This window comes from Chiloscyllium plagiosum, chromosome 7 (assembly GCF_004010195.1).
Source record: "Chiloscyllium plagiosum isolate BGI_BamShark_2017 chromosome 7, ASM401019v2, whole genome shotgun sequence".
Classification (NCBI taxonomy): domain Eukaryota; kingdom Metazoa; phylum Chordata; class Chondrichthyes; order Orectolobiformes; family Hemiscylliidae; genus Chiloscyllium; species Chiloscyllium plagiosum.
Genome location: NC_057716.1, coordinates 81,924,841 through 81,949,377, shown reverse-complemented (window position 1 = coordinate 81,949,377; position 24,537 = coordinate 81,924,841). Strand labels below are relative to the sequence as shown.

General features: G+C 38.0%; 1 protein-coding gene across 3 annotated transcripts in view; it reads left to right on the top strand.

Moving 5' to 3' along the window:
* LOC122551730 (zinc finger E-box-binding homeobox 2-like) overlaps positions 1 to 23,732 on the top strand; it is a 113,267-nt gene extending 89,535 nt beyond the window's left edge. For all 3 annotated transcript variants that reach the window (XM_043694099.1, XM_043694101.1, XM_043694100.1), the window contains 6 exons: positions 3,047 to 3,235; positions 11,756 to 11,970; positions 14,986 to 15,094; positions 16,725 to 18,724; positions 20,286 to 20,466; positions 21,536 to 23,732. In XM_043694099.1, the coding sequence (XP_043550034.1) occupies positions 3,047 to 3,235; positions 11,756 to 11,970; positions 14,986 to 15,094; positions 16,725 to 18,724; positions 20,286 to 20,466; positions 21,536 to 22,113 (3,272 nt within the window). In that variant the 3' untranslated portion in view covers positions 22,114 to 23,732. The remainder of the gene's footprint in view (positions 1 to 3,046; positions 3,236 to 11,755; positions 11,971 to 14,985; positions 15,095 to 16,724; positions 18,725 to 20,285; positions 20,467 to 21,535) is intronic.
* The last annotated feature ends 805 nt before the right edge of the window (positions 23,733 to 24,537 follow it).

Sequence of the window (24,537 nt, the reverse complement as noted above, 5' to 3'; positions counted from 1 at the left end):
TTGGGAAATTACCTGGCTTCAACTTGGCAATTCCCCTCGATAAATCAGGAATTCACCATGAAAGAATGTTGTTATTCATGAAAACACTGGGTGGGAAATTCACTTTGTAATTTTCCATTTTTTGGGGTTGCTTCTGGTTCCAAAACACTATCAGGAGCACTTGTACACTTCTTATTTACAGCATTTAAAAGACATTTGTACAGGTACATGGATAGGAAAGGTTTCAAAAATGTCAATTTTCTTGCTCCTCAGATGCTGCCTGACCTGCTGTGTTTTTCCAGTACCACACTCTCGACTTTGAAGGATATGGGTCAAATGCAGGCAAATGGGACTAGTTCAGTTTAGGAAGCCTGGTTGGGCTGAAGAACCTATTTCTATGCTGTACATCTCTATGACTCTACTCTCGGGCAAACTGAGCCAGCACCATATTGTTGAGGATATTTGCACCTATGAAGTGGGAAGGATGTCTACGAGCAGTATTTAAAGTCTTCATTAGGCTGGGTCCTTACAAGTTTGGCATTAATTGATCAATTTTACTGTGTTTCTACCAGTGAGCGTTGCTTTCTATTGTCCTTTTAAGTTGCAAAAGACTATATGGCATCTATTGAAGGATGTTTAGCTGACTACAACTTTTCTACACAAATCAGTTGCTCTCAAACTTGGCTACATGAGTAAGCAATCTGTTTGGAATGCAACATGGTAGGGAGAATGAACAGAATCAATACAGAGCAAGACAAGTTCCTGGAAGAGGGAGAAGGAGAAGAGCTGTTAGCAGAAGAGACCAAATCCACCCTGAGTGTTCAGGGAGCAATCCTCTAACCTGAATCTCAGTTAGGTGTTTGGGATGTCTGCATGTCAATAAGGAGATCCTCACTGAAATCTGATGTTTTCTGCAGCCATAACTGGAATCTAGGTAGTGGTGAGTGGGTGAAGGGGAGTGGGTGTGGGGTGGTTAGTGATGAAGGAGGATGAATTACTGTCTTGTTCCATGCAACTACTGCTGAGTCACCGCCTCAGCAATCCCAGTCACCTCTATGAGATCAGATTTATGGACTAATGTGAGATCTGTAAGTGATGGTAATGCATATCCATTGATCGTTTTCTGTAGGCTGCCCTATCAGGTTTCACATCTGAAGCCTTGGCACTGGAACCTATGCAAGCGTTTACCAACTGGTAAACCCTTGGTATCACACCACATGCAGACTTTTTAAATTTAGTTTATCTTTTAAGATACATATAGTACTTATCTGTTATGGTGACGGAAAGTCTGACACCAAGTCACAGTGCAATGCCTTCTTATTGTTGCTCCATTGCCTGGCTTGCTTTAATTCTTGAATATCTGAGAGGAAAAAGGTATACGGGTCAGTTTGTGGAAGAGCAAGGTTGGACAGGTAGGTGAACATAAGAAATGCATTCTTATATCATTTGTAATTTTTAGGACTAAGTGAGATGGGAGAAATTAAGTCTTGACATCTGGTCAATATCATCTCCTCTGTGGGAATTGCACTTGTAGATATGCTTTCCCCCGCTATGGTTCGCTCCTGATGCCTCCATCATTGTCCGAAGAGAGGAAAATAATTGCTTAGTAGTGCAGAACTTCATTAAAAAAAAAAGCATGTAATTGTAGCTTCATTAAAAAAAAGGCATGTAATTGTAGCTTTCCATCATTAGGCCAGAACTTCATTCTTGCATCTCAGGAAAATATTTTGCTGAGTATCTTTGCAAACATATTGGCTGTGATTGTCCAACATGTAAGTAAGAGTGTGAGTCTTGCAGCACTGATAGTTTGTGAGAATGAGGTAAAGCATATGAATGTTAAGTATGAGGCCTGATTGACATAATGACAGAAATTATTTGTAGGTCTGTGATGGTAGGGCCTTGAACAGGCTGAAATGGTTGGTGTAATTCGTAGACTATGAAATTTGACAATGCATTCACTGTCCTTGACCACTCATGTCAAGGTCTTTGAATTTCTTGTGGCACTGCATATAGTTCCTCAGGCTTAACTCCTGGTATCAACTTTCATGGTTACCTGCTCTGTCTGCTTGCTGTGTGTCTGGAGAACATCCTTCTCCTACAGATACAAAACATTGCTCTTCTTTTCCATATCCTCCACTAAACGCCATGCATTTAGCATTCAAAAAAAAAATCCATGATGCCTGCTCTTACCTAATGTGACATTTCCCACTCATTCTCAGGTTAGTTTCTCTTCACATATGAATCTGGTGTAAACTATTTCTCTTTTCCACGCTGTGGGCTAGCTCTAAGCAATGGGGCCACTCATGATATTGTTCTGTTGATACAGACAGTTGATTAATAATTTGTTTTGCATTTGGTGGACATTTTAAAAAGAAAGGCACACAAAGTTGGCTTGTAGGCAAACAATCGTGCATTTTGATCCACATGCTAATTTTCAGGTTTCTATTTAAATTTCCCCCATTATGTCAGACTACTGTAAAGAACCACTACAATGTGTCAATATGCTGCCTTACATTATCGATTACATCACAAACTTGAAGTTACTCGACTGCAGGGAAACCCCTCTTTCTGAAAGCATGGAAGCTCTAGGTTGTCAGATAGTTTATGAAATACATAGTTTCTTGTTATCAATGTTTTTCTTGTTAAATAGCACCTAGGTTTCCAATGTAAGTCTGAAATGTCTGTAACAAAAAAAAAATTCAAGGAAAAACCCTGAAAGATAACAAGGCTGAGGAAAACAGAAGTAAAACTTGGCATGCCAGCAAGTCAGGCAGTTTAGGCTTGTAATCAGCATGTACCAATAAGGGCCTGTCATTTCCTGGCTAATGAAGGCTGTGGTTTTATTTGCTTTGTTTGTGATTATTTCAGCTATCTCCACCTAACAGTTAGAGTTCCCACAAGAGCTAAACAGTATGGGGAAGCAGAAATTCCAAGTAAAATTGCAGTCTTTCAGAACTGTGTATTGTAACTTGAGAGATGCCAAGTCACTCTGGGTTGTAGAGAAAGATTGGACTGTGGGTGACTGACATTCTTTTCTCTCCTTCCTTCCCTCAATATATTATTTTAGGAAAGACTGTAGATTGCACATCAGATTTTGAAGAGTATTTTGCCAAACGGAAACTCGAAGAAGGAGACAGCCATGCGGTTAGCATTGCAGAATATTTGCAGCGGAGTGACACAGCCATTATCTATCCAGAAGCGCCTGAAGAACTGTCTCGGCATGGAACACCAGAAACCAATGGGCAAGAGGACAATGGTGAGCCTCTCTCACAATGTTAGCCCCTACACTGATACTTTTACACCTTAAATTCATTGCATGACTCAATGTTTATCTTCAAATTTTGGGAGGTTTGTGACAACTGTCAGAGGCCTAATGTCAGATGTAGCATCATGTATTTTGCTGCAGGCTGTCAGATATGTCATTTTAAACACTCCATTTTTCATAGTGGTATGTTATGTACCACACATTTACTTTACAAATACTACTTTAGCATTTGTTTAAACAGTGAATAGTCACTGTTTGGACTACACGCTTAGACGAGCAGGTGCAGGAATGTTTTATTACTGTTTACTTTAATACAGTTGACTCCACTTAAGCATTTACACACTTAAAAGAGTTGCTTCAAAGGTGTTATCCTGCATAACTGTCCAGTTGGCTATTACATAAAATAGTCATTTACATTCTCTTCCTTGGACGGTTTCAAACTTTTTCAAATAAAACTAGTATCATTTTATAGTGAAAGATGAGCCCCTGCACCACTACCACCCACAATGTTCACTGCTTAAATACACCACACAGTGTAGTAACAGGGAATAAGTGTTGCCGATCTGGTTGTTGAGTATGCTGAGTGAGATAAGTAGAGTTGGGTCAGCATTTGGCACGTGAAAATTGGACTCCTTGAGCCAGCACTACAGTATGGGTAAACAGCCAAGATTCCCATTTCTGGCCATTATTTAATTATTCCTGATGGGAAATACAAGGATGTGGATAACTATTGGATACCAGTGATGCCTCTCCTCTTGAAAGTGTTGACGTGCCCACAGACATTCCTAGAAAGGCAAAATCCTTGAAGTCCAAGCAGACATTGTGCATGAATGGATGCTATAAAACTATGAAAACAGACCCGCCTGACTTGGAGAAAGTGTCTGCAAAAAGAGAATTTTCATTGAGGTATGCACAGATGTGGGCTGCAGTTGGGTCAAACAATCTCGAAAATCGTTCAGAGGCAGTCACGGCTGCCACCTGCAAAGGTGGGCTGTTTAACATGTCATGGAACTTCATCCCAATTATAATAAAAACATAAAGGCTGTCTAACTCTTAACCCTCAGATGCTCCCTATCTATGCCATCTCATGCCACCCTCACCCACTTCGACTGGCTTCTCATGCCCCTTAGACAAGGTGTGTGCCCCTCATCTACCTTGTATGTCAAGCTACACATTCTTGATGAAGGGCTTATGCCTGAAACATTGATTCTCCAGCTCCTCAAATGCTGCCTGACCTGCTGTGCTTTTCAAGCACCACACTCCCGACTGTCAAGTTACACCCCAGACCAATCCAGCCTTGCAAATCACACCTTTCATGACAAGGTATGGCATCTACCTGACCAGTCACCCACTGTAAGAACCTTGTAATGATAATAGTACATTTCAAAAATGCTTTTAAAAAATCATTCATCCAAAACTTTCTATTTGGTTTCTAAAAAAAAATTCCTTGAACTACCTCATTATGTATTTTTTGCTGAGAGCCCAGACATCCATGAGTGTGTTGAAACAGTTGAACAGCAGGGAAAATATTGCCTAATTGACACATGTGGCTGCCTATTATCTTCTGTTGTTTGTACAATGTTTATTTACATAAGGTAAGGAGGGTTCAAGTGCTTACAGTTTCTGCTTTGATATTTTCAAGGGTCTGGGCAGTTTATATTTTTATTGACCATTAGTGAAAGGAATTTTTTTTTTAAATGCTAGGATATAAATGAATGCTATTAAAAATAGACCTTTTAAAACACATCCATTGATGTAGGATAATAAATGAATGCTATAACGGGACAGTTTTGTTGCTCTGTAACCTTGTGCTATAGAAACTTGCACTATGAAAACCACTATAGAAAATTGCACTGTAAAAAATCACTAATAGAAAATTGCTGTACCTGTTCAGCAGAAAGTTCGTATTATCCAAACAACGTCCACAATTTGTCAATCACATTATAACCAATTCGCGCTGATGAAATGCATGTTATAGCAGTTCAACCTGTACGAGGGGCCATGGGGAGCTGGGAAAGGGGCAAAGGGTGAAAGTTATGTGAGGCTCTGAGGGGGAATGCAAGGTGGGGCATAGTTAATCATGAGGCGCTTCGGTAAGGCATGTTGAACTTGCCTTTCAGAAGGTTCCCTCTTCTAGTCTATGGTTCAGAACACCTCTGAGTTACCACTAACCATGAATCCTTTTAGAACTGGCCCAAGTCCATTAAGTTACAGAGGACATTGAAATGCCTGTCTCTGCAAAGGAGATAGCCAGGTCAGCATTACTAGGTGAGGACTCAGGATCCAGACCAACCTTCTTGCCTGAATGACACTGGTTAAAAACAAGAAACCTCTGGGAATATGATCAGAAATCCCAGATTTAGGTTCCGAATGCCATTTGCAAACCTCCACGATGTCTCCCTGTCTCTATGAAAATCCAGTATTATTATTATAGATGTGTTGTTTGTTGGTGGGAGACAACAGTTAACCTTTTTTAAGGGTATGTTGCTACGTTTTAGGAATGGATGGATCTTGCAGCTGTCTGTTGGCAGGTATTGGCAGCTGATGTAATTGTTCCTGTACCATTTGTTATCTGGAAAATGGGGAGCAGCTGCAGGGGAATGCAGCCCAGGACACTGAATTAATTGAGTAAACAACTGGAGGCTGTAACAAGATTTTGGTGGGGTTGGCATTCTTGTAAGTTGCGGTCAAATGAGTGTTCACAACTTGCCAGAATACCACTGATCCCACCTTGTGACATTTTTTGATCCCATGATTTGGGCAGGAGAAAGGCACTCAAATTTAGAGTTCCACAGGCTTTGCTAATTAAAAACAGCAAGACTGACTGAAAGGTTCAATAAAGAGATAACCAAGTGCTGTTAGTGATACCAATCTCAGTGTTCTTAGCTTAGGAAAGTAAAAGACATATGACTGGGATCACTGGACTTCCTACAGACAAAGCCCTATTTAAACTGAGGGAATGAAATTTGGCACCAGCCTCAGTTACAATGGCTTTAGCAAACAGACATTTATTATGAAGAAGCATTTATCATGAAAAAATGCCTGCATAATTCAGTAGAAAATAACTCATATTGCCGAGAATATGAGGGATGGACAAATTGCAGAAATACTTACATACAAGCAGGTCACTTTTTCAATGGACAGAAGTTTATTAAAGTTTTTAATCAGTGATAGTAGTAAAAAGTATTTTGTTATTGATTAAACTAAGATTCGGACAGGAGACAGCAAAATTGGAGGTGTAGTAGACAGTGAAGAAGGTTACCTCAGATTACAATGGGATCTTGATCAGATGGGCCAATGGGATGAGGACTGGCAGATGGAGTTTAATATAGATAAATGTGAGTTGCTGCATTTTGGAAAGCAAATCTGAGCAGCACTTATACACTTAATGGTAAGGTCCTGGGAAGTGTTGCTGAACAAAGAGACCTTGGAGTGCAGGTTCATATTTCCTTGAAAGTAGAGTCACAGATAGATAGGATAGTGAAGAAGGCGTATGGTATGCTTTCCTTTATTGGTCAGAGTATTGAATATTAGAGTTGGGAGATCATGTTGTGGCTGCACAGGATATTGGTTAGGCCACTTTTGGAATATTGCGTGCAATTCTGGTCTCCTTTCTATTGGAAGGATGTTGTGAAACTTGAAAGTGTTCAGGAAAGATTTACAAGTATGTTGCCAGGGTTGGAGGATTTGAGCTGTAGGGAGAGGTTGAATAGACTGGGGCTGTTTTTGCTGAAGCATTGGATGCTGAGGGGTGACTTTATAGAGGTTTATAAAATTATGAGGGACATGGACAGGGTAAATAGACAGTCTTTCCACTGGGGTGGGGGAGTTCAGAACTAGAGGGCATAGGTTTAGGGTGAGAGGGGAAGATATAAAAGGGGCCTAAGGAGCAACTTTTTCATGCAGAGGGTGGTGCGTGTATGGAATGAGCTGCCATAGGAAGTGGTGGAGGCTGGTACAATTGCAGCATTTAAAGGGCATTGGATGGGTATATGAATAGGAAGGGTTTATAAGGATATGGGCTAAGTGCTGGCAAATCTCTATGTACATCTCTATGACTCTACATGGGACTAGTTTAAGTTTGGATATCTGGTCGGCATGGACGAGTTGGACCAAAGGGTTTGTTTCCATGCTGTACTTCTCTATGACTCAATGACAGCTCCTTTATAAACTTGATTTCTTACACAGACATCTACATTTTCACAATTCATGCATAAGGTGCTCACTTAATCAGTAGATTAATTGTTATCCCATCTGTTCTTGCTGTTATAAGTTTGAGTTCATCAATTGTTTACAAAATATATGTCCATAAAATCATTTTATGTACTTTCTAGACTACCCATCATGCTATCATTAATACAAACACCATTTGGAAAGAAATAGATGCATCTTTTATTCATTTGTAGGATGTGGTTGGCCAGCATTATTGCCCTTCGTTGCCCTTGAGAAGGTGCTGGTGAGCTACCTTCATGAACCATTATAGTCCATCAATTGTGGGTTGATCCACAATGCCCATGGGGGGAAATTCCAGGATTTTGATCCAGCGACAGTGAAAGAACAGTGATATATTTCCAAGTCAGGATGGTGAGTGGCTAGGAGGGGAATTTGCAGGTAGTGGTACTAATACCACGGTGTTTAGTTTTGATGCAAGAATGGAAGATAGATATATATAAAAAAGAGGCATTTTGTTGCTACAGTGTTTATCCTTTTATGTGGAGAAGTTAGTACTTCTTATAAGATTTGTCTTATATTAAAGAGCAGAGCAATGTTTGGGTAATACCAGCAGGTATTTCGCCTCAAAAGATTGTAGATACGTGTGACACCATTTCATTTAGTGTACGCATTGAGTAGATGGGGTTCTGAGTTTTGGAGTGGGGTGGGGTGTGAAGATGTGGAGTGATGGAAATGCTCACCTAATGACAACAGTGAACCGTTTCATGGTTCAGTCTCTTTACAATTCTCAGTATCAGCCACCAGTACTCAATGAGCACTGACAAACGGTTCACTGATTTGGAGTGAGGTGGGTAACTATTGAAGGAAACTTGACCAAAATGCTTTTGCAGGTTGGTGGAAAGCAGGCTGTGATGGATGGGATGTGAGGCATTGCTGGTGGGAAAAGGGACAGGAGACATGGAGATACTTGAGTATTTAGGAAAATACTTGTAGGGTTGGAAGATGCATTTATGTTCCACTTGGCTACCAAAGAAAAATCAGCATCAGAATGATTTTGTGCCCTGTTTTGAGAGTGGTCTGTATAGTCCCTTAAAAGCCTACTTTCTTAGTTCCTCAACGGTCATTGGATGAAGCAGTGTGCAGATTCCGCTCTTTGACGCATCTAAAACTGAATCAGGGCCTATTGACTTTTTTCACTCATTCAGTGGGATGTGGGTGTTGTTGGCTGGTCAGTATTTATTGCTCATCCTCAGGTGCCTTTGAGAACATGGCAGTGAGCTGCCTTCTTGAACCATTGCAGTTCATGTGCTGTAGGTTGACCCACAATTCCCTTGGAAGGGAATTCCAAAATTTTAATTCAGCAATAGAGAATGAACGGCGATATACTTCCACATCAGGATGGTAAGTGGCTTGGAGAGGAAGTGCAAAGCAGTGGTCTTCCCATGGTATCTGCTCTCCTTATCTTTCTTGATGGAGGCATTGTGGGTTTGGAATGGAACACGGTACTGACATATTTCAGTACGGATTCACTAATTTTTGATGTAGGGTATGACCTTTAGTTTCTTGGCTTGCCGAGAAAAAGCACATCAGATTGCATGTTCGTGACATTAGGGTGGAAAAGAGTGCATCTGCAGTTTGGCCTATAACAGCCCCATTCCTCGTCAAAAAAATTGGGTTGAAAGTTGAAACCATTATGTACTTAGAATATTGCATATTGGATTGAAGTTATCAGGAATACGCAGACTTTCATTTTTGAAGCTCCTTTATTTTTAATTTAATAATTTGATCGACTGTTTTTTTCCAGTGGTAACATTTGTTACTTAATAGATATGACAGTGTGTCTGCAAAGTTATTTCTGTCATAAAAAATATATTTAATAGAGTTTACCAAATACACAAAATCCATGGGACAAAGTACACATATATAAATATTTCTAGCAATAACAAACCAACCTAGTTTGATAAGTTATGAAACAACAGATTTTTTTAAAATTTCCTACATATTCAGTTGACATCATGCAGGTAAAAGACTTGACCCTACAGTGGGTAAGCATAATAAGCATCTGTTTTGTAAGTATGATGGTAACAAGATGATAAAATGTCCTGGAGAAATACATTAGTATTATTTTATATTTCAAGGCTGAAGAATAAGCCTGCTGTTTATGTTCGTTATTGCCCAACATACTCCACCCTCCAACGGCCACATCTGAAATCTTTGCTATCTTGTTGATGGGTCAGTATTTTTTTGCCTTTTCAGATGAACTGACAAAATTATTTGTGCTGAAGAAATCAAGAGGAGAACCTATTTCTTTTACAAAGCTGCCCAACTTAAACAATACATTTAGATAATGAGGACCTCAGTTTCTTTCTGAGCAGTTAGCAATGGGATTAAATCTATTTGCAGCCCACATAGTCTGTTTTCAACAGTTCATGGTAGCTGCCAGATTAGACGATTTGACTTACCTCCCTGTGATGTTTAGAATCAAAACATTCCCATTTCAGATGAAAAGCAACCTTGACCAAGAAACAAAGTGGATGTCAGTTTGCAATTTTCTTACCTTTACATTCTCTCTGTCAGAGTCTCCACGAGAATGCCCTTCCCATCTCCTTCCGTTCCCCTGCAAGGAAACAACCCAGCTCAATGCCTCTTTCATCTGCATTGTTCCATTTGAATCTTCCCCTTTTCACGTTTGCATGCCCTTCAAAGATGTAAATCAAAAGATAAATTAACTTTTCCCAAAGTCTTCCCTTTTATTGGTAATCATCAACGTTAGCAGTACTGCTAAAAATCAATTTACCTGAAAAATATTCAAAAATTACTACTGTGATAGGAATATCTCTACCACAAGACAGCTACAAATTTATCAAATCAATCAAATATCTATCAAAAGTCAGCTACAAATTTGTAATAAACAGGACTGACTCTGAACAGGTTTTTAATTCCTACCCGGTGAAGATCAGTTTGGGTTATAACAAATCAATTGAACTATACCTCATTTCTACAAAGAGTAGCAACCAGAATGCAGCTGTGAACATTTCTAAAGCATTATTGGCCTCGGGTATAAGTGGGCCACTTTCAGTCAGCAGATGGGGAGTAAAGCTTGATTGATTTTCGGGAGGCGATTTGGTTGTAACCAGTGTCCGTGCTTTTTGCTGTGGTCCCAGATGTCATTTGAAACCTTAAATGATTTCACTTTGTACACACCCAAACTTTAACCATTGTACTAGCTTTCTTTTTTTTAAAGTGGCCACTTGTAGATAAATTAAAGCTGCACTTCAGACTTGGGAGCAATAAACACACAGTTATTAAGATTTGTTTTGCCTGGCCATTAACTGGTATAAAAATGTTTGAAAAGCCTAACCTTCAAAGTTACGAAATTCATGTTTTTTAAATATAACCTAACATTGTCATTTATTATGTGGGCACTGTAATACTTGTATTTTAAACATTAATCAATTTATCTTTCAATCTATGCTACTATTGCTGTTTTTATATGGCTAAGAGCACACAACCGATTTCACAGTCATTGTAATCTTGGGTTTCAGTGAATAGCAGTTTAACGTTTTGTGTTGTTTCCTTTTTAGTTTATTTCCATCTTCTGCTACTTTTCTCTTCACACAAAATATTCACTACTATGCACACTTTCTTATTATTTTCATGTCACCCCAGTGAGAACCAAATGCTTCTTCTAAAGTGTATGGTGCAAACAAAATCCTTACAAATTCCTGTAGTGTTCACTGCAAGAAGTGACTGAATTTTTTTTGTTAAGTACTGATTTACTTTGCAAAATGGCATCCTCTTGAATATTTCGACAGGAAATCTCAACATGTTATTATCCTCTGTGACATTTACATGGTGTGAATAAACCATTCAAGAACTACTCATACCTCGAAAGCAAAAACTAAAAAGGAAAATTGATTGGATTTTGCTTTCTTTGATGATGGTTGGTTGATATTAAAATGCTGTATTGTTGGCTGTATTATTGCTGTATGTTGATTATTACCTTTTTACTTTTATAAACATTGAAATGTTAAATGAGATGGTAGAGTTTTCTTCGAAATGTGTTGTACGTTTAAGTAGAACTGTTCAGAAAAATTCATTTTATAAAAAAAAGATGAGATTCAAGTCTGAAGTTCCAGACACAGTATGGAATGACATGTACAAGCTTGGCCTGGGTGTGTATGGGGAATTGAAATGTGCAGAGGCCACTGTAATGATGGCACTTGAAGCAGCAGATTGCAACGATTCCAGTCATACCATCCGGGCAGTCATCCCATTAACTGCCATTGATTGCTGACCTCTTGGCCTGTGCTCTCTCTTTTCCCTCCCTGGCTGCAGACCTGCCACCTGGAACTCCAGATGCTTTTGCCCAACTGCTGACCTGTCCATACTGCGACAGGGGCTACAAGCGTTTGACATCACTGAAGGAGCACATTAAATATCGACATGAAAAGAATGAAGACAACTTTGCCTGCCCACTCTGCAACTATACATTTGCCTACCGCACCCAGCTTGAACGACATATGGCCACGCACAAGCCAGGGAGAGATCAGGTGGGGCTTCTGGATGGGTATGGGTAACCCTTAGAGGATAAATATCATTTTAATTTCTATTGGCTATTAATTTTTTATGGCATTTTGAGGATGCAAATATTTAATGGTAATAGCTCTAATTTAAGTTTAAATGGTTTTTTGATGGTCTTTTCCAGGATGATTTAATATCATGTACTCACGATTGAATGAGCATTTTAATATCCAATTTAGAAACATTATCGGCACTTGAACTTAAATTTAGCTTAAGTTTGGGGTTTTACCTTGGTTTTCAAAATCTCATTAAAATACTGTGTCATCTCTACAATACCATTGTCCTCATACTCTTTCATCAAATTAGATGATTCAAATGTTGTCAATGGTCTTACTAATAGCTAAAAGCATACATTTTTTAATGATGCTACCATCCCTACTGATTATTTGCTTTCTTTCCTCCCATATTTTTTATTTTAATGATAATGCTCTCTCACACAATGTTTGGTTGATTTCCACTTGACAAATGGTCAAACATTTGGATTTTGTAAGGTTACTGTTTCCATTGAATTATTGTCCTCACCGACCCACCACTCCCCATTACAATCCTTTGTTGGAAAAGACGTATCAGTATTTTTGTTGTAGTACTGACATAGCTCAGTTGTTATCAATGATAGAAGGAGGTAAGTTACATAAAACTATTCCCTGTTCTTTACCACATACATGCACCCCTCTCACTGGAACACTTTTTTTGATTAACAGTTACTAAACCATTTGTGCTATGTAGTGTAACTTCCTCTGCCTCCTCCTGGGAGATGTGAAATACCATAGATTGTAAATAATCTTGTAAAAGTGTACTTATTCCATTATTATCATTTTGAGAGAATGATTTCATTTAAATATTTATCTTTGCACATGTCAGCTTCGTTATTTTAGAAGATGAGATAGTTATCCAAGACATTGGAAGGAACAAATTCCTTTGGAAACTTTAAGCAATAATACATTGGCCTTTGTTTTGTTCTCTCATGACAATTCCATTTTATATAGATTTAAAATAAAGCACTTTCTGTCAGTGCAATGAAGTTTCTCTTTCACCTTTTGGTGCAGGGTCTGTACCATTAAAAATTGATTCTAAAATGTTTCCAGAAATTACAGAATATGCCTTATTATAAACACAAGGCTTATTTTAACTCAGCATTGTTATAAAAGGTGACTGTAATATTTTGAACCTGACTCCTACTCTCTTTTAAAGGTTCAAATACCGGTATTACATTTGCCCTTTGTCAGGAAAATAATCTCTGCCTACAGAATAATGATGTTCTCAATTTTACTGATGGCACTTTAACATGATAAAATTGGATATAGCAAGCAGCACTCAAACCAATGCACACAAGCTCCATGGGCCAGTTTCCATTTTTAAAATTTCATCCACAGTGGAGACCCATTATTCCCAATGCTAAAAATGAGGGAAACACCTTTTTTTGGTTTAACTGAGGCTAAAAGGCAGCTCACAGAATTCAGCATAGTGTGAATTGTTGATGCTGACAAGCCACTAGACGTTGGATCTGTTATATTAAAGAGTGCCACTGGTACTGAAAATGCAATGCCGCATCAGTTGACAGCACTCCATCAATGTAAAATTATTTAAATATTCTGTGAAGGCCTCAGGAAAATGATGTATGGCTTGCATTTGTATAATTGAACATAAACCCCATTATTATTTTAGCTGAAGATTAAAACACGCTGTAAAAGAATTCCAATTCTTGAATCACACTATTTTGTGTGTGTTCAGCTGGGCTATTTTGCCCAGTTTGTATCCTGTTGTTTCTTTTTCTGTTTGCATCTTCCCATTTTATTTATTTCTGTTTAGTTTTAGAATTGAAGACGAAGCTTCCTAATTTGATCATGGTACTCCCACTTAGTAATTACAAATGATTGTATCATATTAACAGAGGCGCAACTAAAGTTTGCATCAGTCCTCTAAGGATTGAGGGGAGACAAAGCAGCTGTTGCTGTTTGTTTATGCAGCTCAGCAACATATGAGCACCAGTCCCTCATTGGCGCTCTGCAGGCCAGGGTTTGCTTGATCTTTGAAGGTTGCTGCTGTTTGAACAAACCTCCCTGTGTCCTGTCCAACACCATCTGTCTCACCAGGAATGTGGGAAGAGTCAGCACACCCTAGCAGTTGTCACACTGTTCAGCACTGTTCCTTTGCAAAGCTTTTGTATCTTGCTACTTTAGAAAGCTGACCTCCTACCTTGAGTATCCATTGCCATCAATTTAATTTCTTACCAGTTAATTTTCATATTGTGCTTGCTGCCAGATGTTTAAAAAAGGTCATCCCTATTGAGATTTTACCTTTTTTTACATAATATAACAAAGCATTGCATAGTAATAATTTTTAACTATTAAATTGCTACTGTTAAGACACTTCATAGACATTTAACCTACAAGGTACTCGTAAAAAATACATTTTTACTTTTGGCAATATGACATTTGACGTGTCAGATAATAGAATAGAATGACTGAATGGTTTTATCACAGAAGTTAGTATTGACGGTGATTGTATCTCTTGTGGCAATGATTTTCTTTTAGAATTTTTTGTTTTGTGTGATGTGAAACCCGAAAGGCTCAGCAATTCTTTCAGAAGTTATCATTTAAAAGACAAAAATATTTAGGAACTTAAACAGAAGTTATGGAAAAGCTCAGCAGATCTGTCAGCATCTGTGAAAAAAAATTAAAGTTAACGTTTCGGGTCCAGTGACCTTTCCTTGGACCTTGAGGAAGGGTCACTGGGCCCGAAATGTTAACTTTGGATTCTCTTCACAAATGCTGCCAGATATGCTGAGCTTTTCCAGCAACTTCTGTTTTTGTTTCTGATTTACAGCATCACAATTTTTTTGGTTTAGATTTAGGAGCTAGTTGGTATTGAGAATGTCTCTATGTAAATAGGGTCCATTTGGCATGTCTGTTCTGTTAGCTGTGACTGTTCACAAATTTCACCAAGCTGTGCATAAGACTCATTTCACTATCTTCCCTCTGTAGCACCACATGCTGACCCATGGTGCTGGTAATCGCAAGTTCAAATGCACAGAGTGTGGCAAGGCCTTTAAGTACAAACACCATCTGAAGGAACACCTGCGAATTCATAGTGGTAAGCAAAACGCTTTTTAGTCTGCTAGATAAAGGGTACGCTTTGAAGGATGAGGCTAGGTTTTACAAAAAGGCGCTTGATGTGGAGTTTCACCTGCCAGAACTACACATTGGAATTGTGGGAGAAAACACGAATGGACCTTGCAGGATATCTGTCCATTAAAATTATTATCCAGGAAGCCCAAGGGAAACAGATGACCTCCCGTGTTGAAATCTTGATATGGGCTACAAGTAAGGGAAGCTTTACATCAAGAGCACAAATTTGTTAAATAACCCCAATGATTTTATTATATTGGGTATGAAATAGCAACATATAAAATATAAATAAGCCATTAAATGTAATTATTTTTGTGTAATTAATGTATATGTATTTATTTTGGGTAATTTTTCTTCTCATTACAAGGTAAAAGATGAGATTGTTGACTAAAAGTGGAGTTTTTTGGAGCTTTTGTCTTGCACTCATTAGGACATTTCACAAAGAATACCAGTTTAAAGGGAATAACATCACTGATACTATAAGAGAGGCAAGAGCTGATTATTTGGCAAGTGAACTCTGATTGGCTGAGGCATTGAAGTGGGGAGTGTAGCAGTTAATGAACTGCCAGGCTGGTTAAATGTTAACCAGACAGGTTGACTGCAATTGGTCAAGGCATCCTGTTGAGAAATGAAATAGTGAATGCTGTTGCCTATTTTGTCGAGTTGAAACAGGCATAGTGCGTGTACATATATTCTTTCTGTTTGCAACAAACATGGCTCTATGTATTAATGTATGGAGCTTCCAGTACCTGTACGCTACTACCTTGCGAGCCAGACTACAAGTCCTAAATTGGTTATCAATGTAACAGACTCAGGATATACTAGCAAACGTCCAATTGTGGAATCACATATAATTTTGGACACAGTTTCGAGTTCCGTAAGCACAGGCTAGTTGGCTGCCAGCAGTGCCTTGTGAACAGACAAAGGAATATGCTATTTGATATGATCTACCAGTAAAGCCGACAAACCTGACATCACACCGACTCTGAAATTCATATACCACATGACTCATTTGTGGGATAGGCAGTTGGGCATTTGAGAAAATGTGACTTTTTTTTAGCACTGCCTAATGACTGTATGTATAAGAGTATAAGCGGTTCAGATAACAGTTGATGGGAAGGACCTATGCCCATTGATTGAAGAGTTCCTAACCAGGGCAACAGATTTAGGGTTAGGGTAATACGGTTAGGGTTAAAGCTAGGTGGTTTAGAGGAAATTCAGCGTCGCTCCGAAAGCTAGTGTGTTTCCAAGTAAACCTGTTGGACTATAACCTGGTGTTGTGTGATTTTTAACTAATTAACTGAAAGAGTGGTCAAGGGAAAAATTTTCATTACATTCAACAAGTACTTGGTATATGCACTAAAACTGCCATTACCTTTGAGACTGTGGATCATGATGTGAAAAACAGGAGAAGGCTGCATGGCTCTTTGTTGCAAAATGGGAATATTACAGGATGAATGGTTTTCTTCCATGCTGTGGGTTTCTGTGATATATTCTCATTTGTGTTTAACTAGTTAATTTGATAAAATGAATAATTTTGATGAGATCACCTACTATGTATAAGTTTAAATTTAATTGCTTAAAACATTTTTCAGGTGAAAAGCCATATGAGTGTCCAAACTGCAAGAAACGATTTTCTCACTCCGGTTCCTACAGTTCTCACATCAGTAGCAAGAAGTGCATTGGCCTGATTTCAGTCAATGGCAGGATGCGAACTAGCTTAAAACCGGGCTCTTCTCCGACTTCAGCTTCTTCCTCTCCTACAAATTCAGCAATTACACAACTGAGGCATAAACTGGAGAACGGCAAGCCTCTTGGTATTCCTGAGCAGCCAGGACTACTTAAAATTAAGACAGAGCCACTTGATTTCAATGACTACAAAGCCATAATGACTTCCCATGGGTTTGGTAATTTCCCAAATGGTGGAGTAGGAGTTGGCAGCCCACTGTCAATCAACACCTCAGTTGTAAGTCCAATGCAGCACTTAGGAGTAGGGATAGAACCACAAATACTAAGCTTTTCCAATGTAGCAAACAGTAACTTAAGAGAAGTCCAAAAGGTCCTCAAAATTGTTGACAATACAGTGTGTAGGCAAAAAATGGACTGCAAATCTGAAGAGATTTCAAGACTTAAAGGCTATCACGTGAAAGAGCCAGCCTCTCAAGCTTCCTTGGCTGAGGAACAAGGAGTTACCTCCCCTGTTATGCCATCTGTTGGTCTTCCAGTTGTCAGCCATAATGGTGCCACTAAAAGTATTATTGACTACACACTAGAAAAGGTGAATGAAGCCAAAGCTTGTCTTCAGAGCTTGAACACGGACTCACAAAGGCAAATGAGCAATTTTAAAAAGGACAGGCTGCGTAACATGAGCTGTTCTGCATTAGATCTTGGTATGGAGGAAAAGACATTTGACAATAATAACACATCTCCTTACTCCTGCCAGTTTTGCAGGGAGGCTTTCCCTGGTCCCATTCCCTTACATCAGCATGAACGCTACATGTGCAAGATGAATGAAGAAATCAAGGCTGTACTTCAACCAAGTGAAGTTGTAATTACCAATAAAACAGGAGCGTCAGGTGAAAAGCAAGCTTATATGTTATCCTCCCTTCTTTCAGAAAAAGGTATCCCCAGCCCTATAAATGCTTATAAGGACCACATGTCTGTATTGAAAGCTTACTATGCCATGAATATGGAGCCAAATTCTGAAGAACTACTGAAAATTTCCATTGCTGTTGGCCTCCCTCAGGATTTTGTAAAAGAATGGTTTGAGCAAAGGAAGGTCTGCCAGTTCCCTAATTCCAGGTCACCGCCACTGGATCGGACCAGTGCTGAGTTGGCATCGGTTGCCACTGACATGTTCATAAATAAAGACTGTCTGTCAGCTAGGCACACAACAACAGCATTAAAGCCGATGGACTCGATAACGTCACCATCAATAGCAGAACTACATAACAGTGTTACTAATTGTGATGCACCTCTCAGGCTTATTAAATCTTCTCAGTTTAACAGTATTAAATCAATTGGTGATAAGATGGACCACTCAAGGAGCAATACTCCTTCCCCTTTGAATCTTTCCTCTACTTCCTCTAAGAACTCCCATAGTAGTTCATACACTCCAAACAGCTTTTCTTCAGAAGAGCCTCAGGCTGAGCCTCTGGACTTGTCTTTGCCAAAACAAAAGAATGAACATAAAAGTGTGGTCACAGGAAAAGTAAGAAATAAAACCAATAGTATTATTGTTGACCATAACAGTATTTCCTATCCATCAGAGAACCCAGATGAGCCCTTAAACTTGACCTTCCTGAAGAAGGAATTGCCTAATACTAACAACACCCTCGAGAAAAGCACTAAGCCAGTATTCAGTATAAATCCATTTAGTGCCAAACCGTTGTACGCAACACTTCCACCACAAAATGCATTTCCCCCAGCTGCTTTTATGCCCTCAGTCCAGTCTAGTGTTCCAGGTCTGCGACCATATCCAGGGCTAGATCAAATGGGCTTCCTCCCACACATGGCCTACACATATGGAACAGGTGCAGCTGCTTTTGCAGAATTGCAACAGAGAAGAAAGTACCAGCGGAAGCAAACGTTCCAGGTAACAGCAGCTGACTGATTCTGTAACATTACTGAAACTTTTGTGAAAAGGTGCATTCCAATCATCACAGTAGATATTGTGACTGATTGATTTACCTTCATAATGTGTGGCAGGGCCATAAATGTACAATGGATGTAATAATAATTTCTTAATTCTGATGACAGTAAGATTAATTTAATTGACATGAAAATTACTTAGACAAACTAAATTGTATATTTTTATCCAGCAAGTGTGCATGTAAAGCACAGTGTTGTCAAGTAATTTTTAAAAGATCAAAATCATTGTTTTGAAGAACACAGTTTTGCTGCACCCTGAAAAGAAATCTAGTCACAACATCCTTTTCTCTTCATTTTTATTGAGACAAAATCCTAATGCTAAATCTGTGCTAAAATTACCAAGTGACTTTGTTAGCATTTTGCCATTATTTAAACATAAAACAGTGGGTTATATTATGTCACCAATTAATACTTTAGAAATGAAATTAAATTTGAAAGGATGCTGTTGTAAGAAACATATTGGAGAGCACATCTTTATTGTTTGTGTACTAACATTAGAAATGTTCCAATAGAAAATCATTTCATTGAATTTCAACACATCCAAATCCCAAGCACTGAATAATAAAGGCAAAATCAAGGAACATTTGACGATTTAATTTCAACATTGGTGTTGATTGAAGCTAATGAGTGCTTTGATGCTTTTAGATATCTGATCAGGATCAGGTTTTATATGACACAATAAAGTTACAATGATATGTACAAAGGTATTTGTAAACAGAATGCTGCACGGCCTAATTCACATTTACCTTTTCTTTCCATTTTGATAGTGCAGCTGTCCTATTTAACAAATATATTCAGACCAGTCAGTTAATTTTAACTTATGCAGGTATTAATTAATATATCTCTGTTGATGAAATGTAATGGCACTAACAAAGTGGGAAGGTGTGTGAGTGCATTTTTACACTTTAGGATTACTTTTAACACTTCCCTTCATTTCATGCCAAAACGAATGCTGCAGTGTTGTAATGCACGTTTTCATGTACGTTACTGTTGAATTAAATGCTGTTTTCACATACAAGGAGTCATTTTCATAGTAATTACAGACCTTTCTCGCCAGCCTGTTTGCATTAAGAATAAATCATAACCATATAGGATAAAGATATTTAATATAGCTGTTGCAAGTGTGTAATCAGCACTGATAATTTAAAAGAATGTCACAAGGCAGTTACTCACAAGGCTACAGACACAGTAAGCCTTATCAGTAACTAATAGCCTTTTTCCAGTTTCCAGTTAAAGAATTCTGCACGGAGACAAATTTATTTTACAAAACCAGCACACACATACACACAAAAAAACACACAAAACTCAGTTTGTGCACTTAAGATCTGTATAAATCTCTTTCATTTGCCTCTCAGGTTTAATGCTTTTCAGACTTGAGCTGTGTAAATTAAATGTTATATATATGGTATTGCATTTGCCTATTGTGAAATCACAAGAGACAGCGCAAGGCATTTATTTGTTATGGAGGTCAGTGGGTTTTCTAATAAAAATGTATGTTATCTTAGGGGGAATTGCTTGATGGAACTACAGATTACATGTCAGGCTTGGATGACATGACAGATTCAGATTCCTGTCTGTCCCGAAAGAAGATCAAGAAGACAGAAAGTGGCATGTATGCATGTGACTTGTGTGACAAAACATTCCAGAAAAGCAGTTCCCTTCTGCGACATAAATATGAGCACACAGGTATTTTCTTTTACTCTGCACTGCCCATACCTGTTGAATTTGATTCTTGTGTTAACTCTAAAATACAGTATTAAATTGAAGTTATTACATTTTATGATGCATTTATTTTATTTGGCGAAGAGAGATTTTCCTGATGCTGTTTAACATGATACAGAATTAAGGATATGGGCTATGGAATTATCTATTCATGGAGGATAGGATGAGAAGTATGACATTACATCTTCAAGGGTGGGAGCTTTTACGATGTAACACTCGCACTGTAATTTCTTGCCCCCTCCAGATTTTTAATTCAGTCTTCCATTTTAATCCAATATAACTTATTTATCATTTTTGTCATCTCATTGTACTCTCTTTTGTGTACACATCCAGACATGATCACACACTTTCATCCTGTTGCAACCCTCCCTTCTTAGTCTGTCCTCCATTTTGCCCCATGGTATTAGACTGACAGGGATTTACTGTCATGTCTATTTTTGAATTTTGCTTCAAGTATTGCAGCTATGGAAGGTGTTGAATGCATTCCAGTGCTATTTGTGGTGTGGAATTAGCCAGATGTTTGCTTGGCCGAGGTTCCAAGTTCCAAACTCTGGTCACACGTTGGCTGAAATGCCACAGGAGATACTCTCAATTACATAGGTTAAAAGTGAAGTGTGTATCATAACTTGATGTTGTTATAAATATGTATCATTATTTCTGTTATAGGAGCGGCTATCCGAAAATAAAACCATTACTTTTTCACTTTTGTCAGGAGTCCTCCCTTTTAGTAACTTGAGAATTTTCATTGTGTTTTTTTTGATGAAACATTCAACTATTTGGCTTTATTAAATCATAAATTATCTTTTCAAAAGTACAGACAGTCTGTACTCAAAACATTTTTTTAGCTTTGGGCAAACAAATGATCTGTAGTAACTTTGACAGGCATGATTGACAGTAATTCTGAACACTTGAAGATTTCTGACACTTTGACATGTTCTTGGAGATTCACCAAAGGTATATAAATCATTAGAAGATTGTTGAATCATATTAGAAAACTTAATATTATATCTTAATCTGTTTTCTTTTTTTATAGGAAAGCGTCCACATCAATGTCAAATTTGTAAGAAGGCGTTTAAACACAAGCATCATCTTATTGAACATTCACGACTGCACTCTGGTGAGAAACCGTATCAGTGTGACAAGTGCGGCAAACGCTTTTCACACTCAGGGTCCTACTCGCAGCACATGAACCACAGATATTCCTATTGCAAACGGGAGGCAGAGGAACGGGAAGCAGCTGAAAGAGAGGCTCGCCAGAAGGGTCACTTAGAACCTGCAGAGCTACTGATGAGTCGGCCCTACTTACAGAGCATTACTCCTCAGGGCTACTCGGACTCTGAGGAGCGAGAAAGCATGACAAGAGAAGTAGAAAGTGAACGAGAACAGGAAAAAGAAGGAGAAGAGGATGAGGAGAAATTAGTAAGGCAAGAAGGGGAAGAGGAATTTGATGAAGAGGAAGAAGAAGAGAGTGAAAATAAAAGTATGGATACAGATCAGGACACAATAAGAGACGAAGAGGAAAATGGTGACCACTCAATGGACGATAGCTCAGTTGACGAGAAAACAGAAACCAAATCTGAACATGAAGACATTGTGGAAGATGGCATATAATAACTACTGCATTTTAGCTTCCTACTTCTTCCAGTAGTATTGTTACTTGCTTGAAACACTGCTGTGTTAAGCTGTACATGCACGTGCCTGATGCTTCCTGGAAGCCTGAGTGTTGGACAGATGGGGCAGTCTGTCAGATGCAAAAAAAGGAAAAAAAGAAAAAAAACCGGCAGTGTTAGAAGGAATTAGTCAACTTTGGGTTGTGAAGAGTTGCATTATGCAAAAAAAAATGTTCAGTGTTAGGACCTAAAAAAATGTGTGGTTCCAGCAGCCTAAAATTACCCTTCTGTTAATAGTTTCTTATTTAGCACAAAATAGTGGAGTATATTGCATTACATGCCACTTGTATTACTACACGAATTTCTAAAAAGAAATGTATTGTCTATGTTTCTACCTATGTATATTATCACACAACAGTAACTTGAAAATGTAATGCCTGTGCTTCTACCCATACCTGTATAAGTAAACAACAGTATTTTAGTGGATTGTTTGTAGTTTGACCCAGTCATTAGGCCTGTTTCAGCAACCACACAATATTTTAGGTTCCCAAGAATTTTTTGAAGGATCATGAAATGATGCATGTGTGATTTTTTTTAGACATTGAAGTCTTACAGTGGCCCAGCTATGATGGAATAGAAAGAGTGAGAGTAAGAGAGAGAGTTAGAGAGAGAGAGAGAGAGAGAGGGGCAGATGGTGGAGGAAGCCTTCTGAAAGGTGGTTTTAAAAAGCCTTATATGCAAACCTTTTAATCTGTGTTCTGCAAGTGCCATCCTTGTATAGTGCTAAAAAAGGTAACTAAAGTTACCTTGCACCAGCTTCAGTGTTAAACAGCTCACCCTGTTCTTTGAAGCACCCATGTCAGTATTAGATTCTAGGCAGCAGTTCGTTAGTTTACATATGTTTGTGCAATTTTCTGTACTTTTTTTGTTCATTAACTTGTCAGTATTACACCAAACTTTGCAACAATTTGCATTCATTTTATTTTAGGTCAAATAACATTTATTTATGTTGCTCATTTTATATTTCCTAATTTTATTTATTTCATACTGTAGTGTACAGTATTATAGTTCTTCAATATATAGATATATTTTAGTAAAGGAACATGAGGTTGATCATTTGGGCAAATTTTACGTAATGAAAAGAGCATTTATTGTGTTTTCAAACATTAATTGTGAGATACGAATTTTCAATTTATTATTTTATTTTGTTTTCCAATTACTGGATTCCAAATTTGAGAACTTTTGATACGATCTTGTGAAAACACTGTATTTTCGACTGAAAATTCCACTTTCTTCATCTGTTTTTTAGCTAAAAAAAAGAGGGACTGTTAAAATACAATGTATGATACCATGACAGAAATCTTTCCTGAATTGTCTTTGTAAAAGTATTATTAAATTTTCAATTTGTAATTTCTCTTGGAAATGACCATGCTCGAATAAAATGTAGCCAAACTAGGACCTGTACGTGCAGCTTAAGGTTCTATGGACATCACTGCAGAAGACTGATGTGCATAATAATGTATAGTGTTTCCTTCCTAACTGTAGGATTGTCTTCAAACCATGAAGAATTACAGTTTCATCCACAGCATTGTTAACAAAAAAAATATTTATTAACTTAAATTTATATTGTCGTCCTATTTATTTCACTCAATGTCCACTTTTATAATTCTCTCACCATCTCAAAATAAACAAAATTATACAGTTGTAGTTATTTCATAAGCTTGCTGAGAGGAAAGCAACAAACTAAATGAGGATTGGACATATTGGCACTGTATGAAGGAAAATTTATTTCTTGGGTTGCCTTGTGTTTAGTTGACTTGGGTGTTCACAGGTGATATTGCAGTTGAACCTACAAGCAATATTCCATTCTCTCATCCACTGTTCTAATTAGATGCATAGCACCGTCAAGTAATGTAACATTGCTGGTGCATAATATAGGAGCTTCTTTTAAGTAAGCTATCTAGATTTTATTAACAGGGTCTAATTTGACGGAAAATCAATACTGGGCTTTTGATTAAGTTGTGAGATGTATACACAGTTTTATCATCTGATATACAGACTGCATAGGTTAACAAAATGGAACGTTGTCTTTTTAAATGAAGAATTGGGGTTCTCACAGAAATAAGGCAGTGGTGGCTTAAACAGGGTCTCCAAAATATTGTAACCAGGATCTGGTTACACTACAATCTGAATTTCCAACAGGCAATTAAGATACATTACACATAATGAAGACAAATCGGAGATCAGATGATAACTAAAAGACCAGTGAGTGTGATTGACATGCAGTTTTTTTGAACTGCCAAATCATTGATTTTAAAACAGCTTTTACAGCTCGTTTAAGTTGATCTCAGGAATATACCAATTAATTGATTGGTTCTTAAAAAAAAATCAATTTTCTTAGTAGTGCAGGTTGAAAGGAAGACTT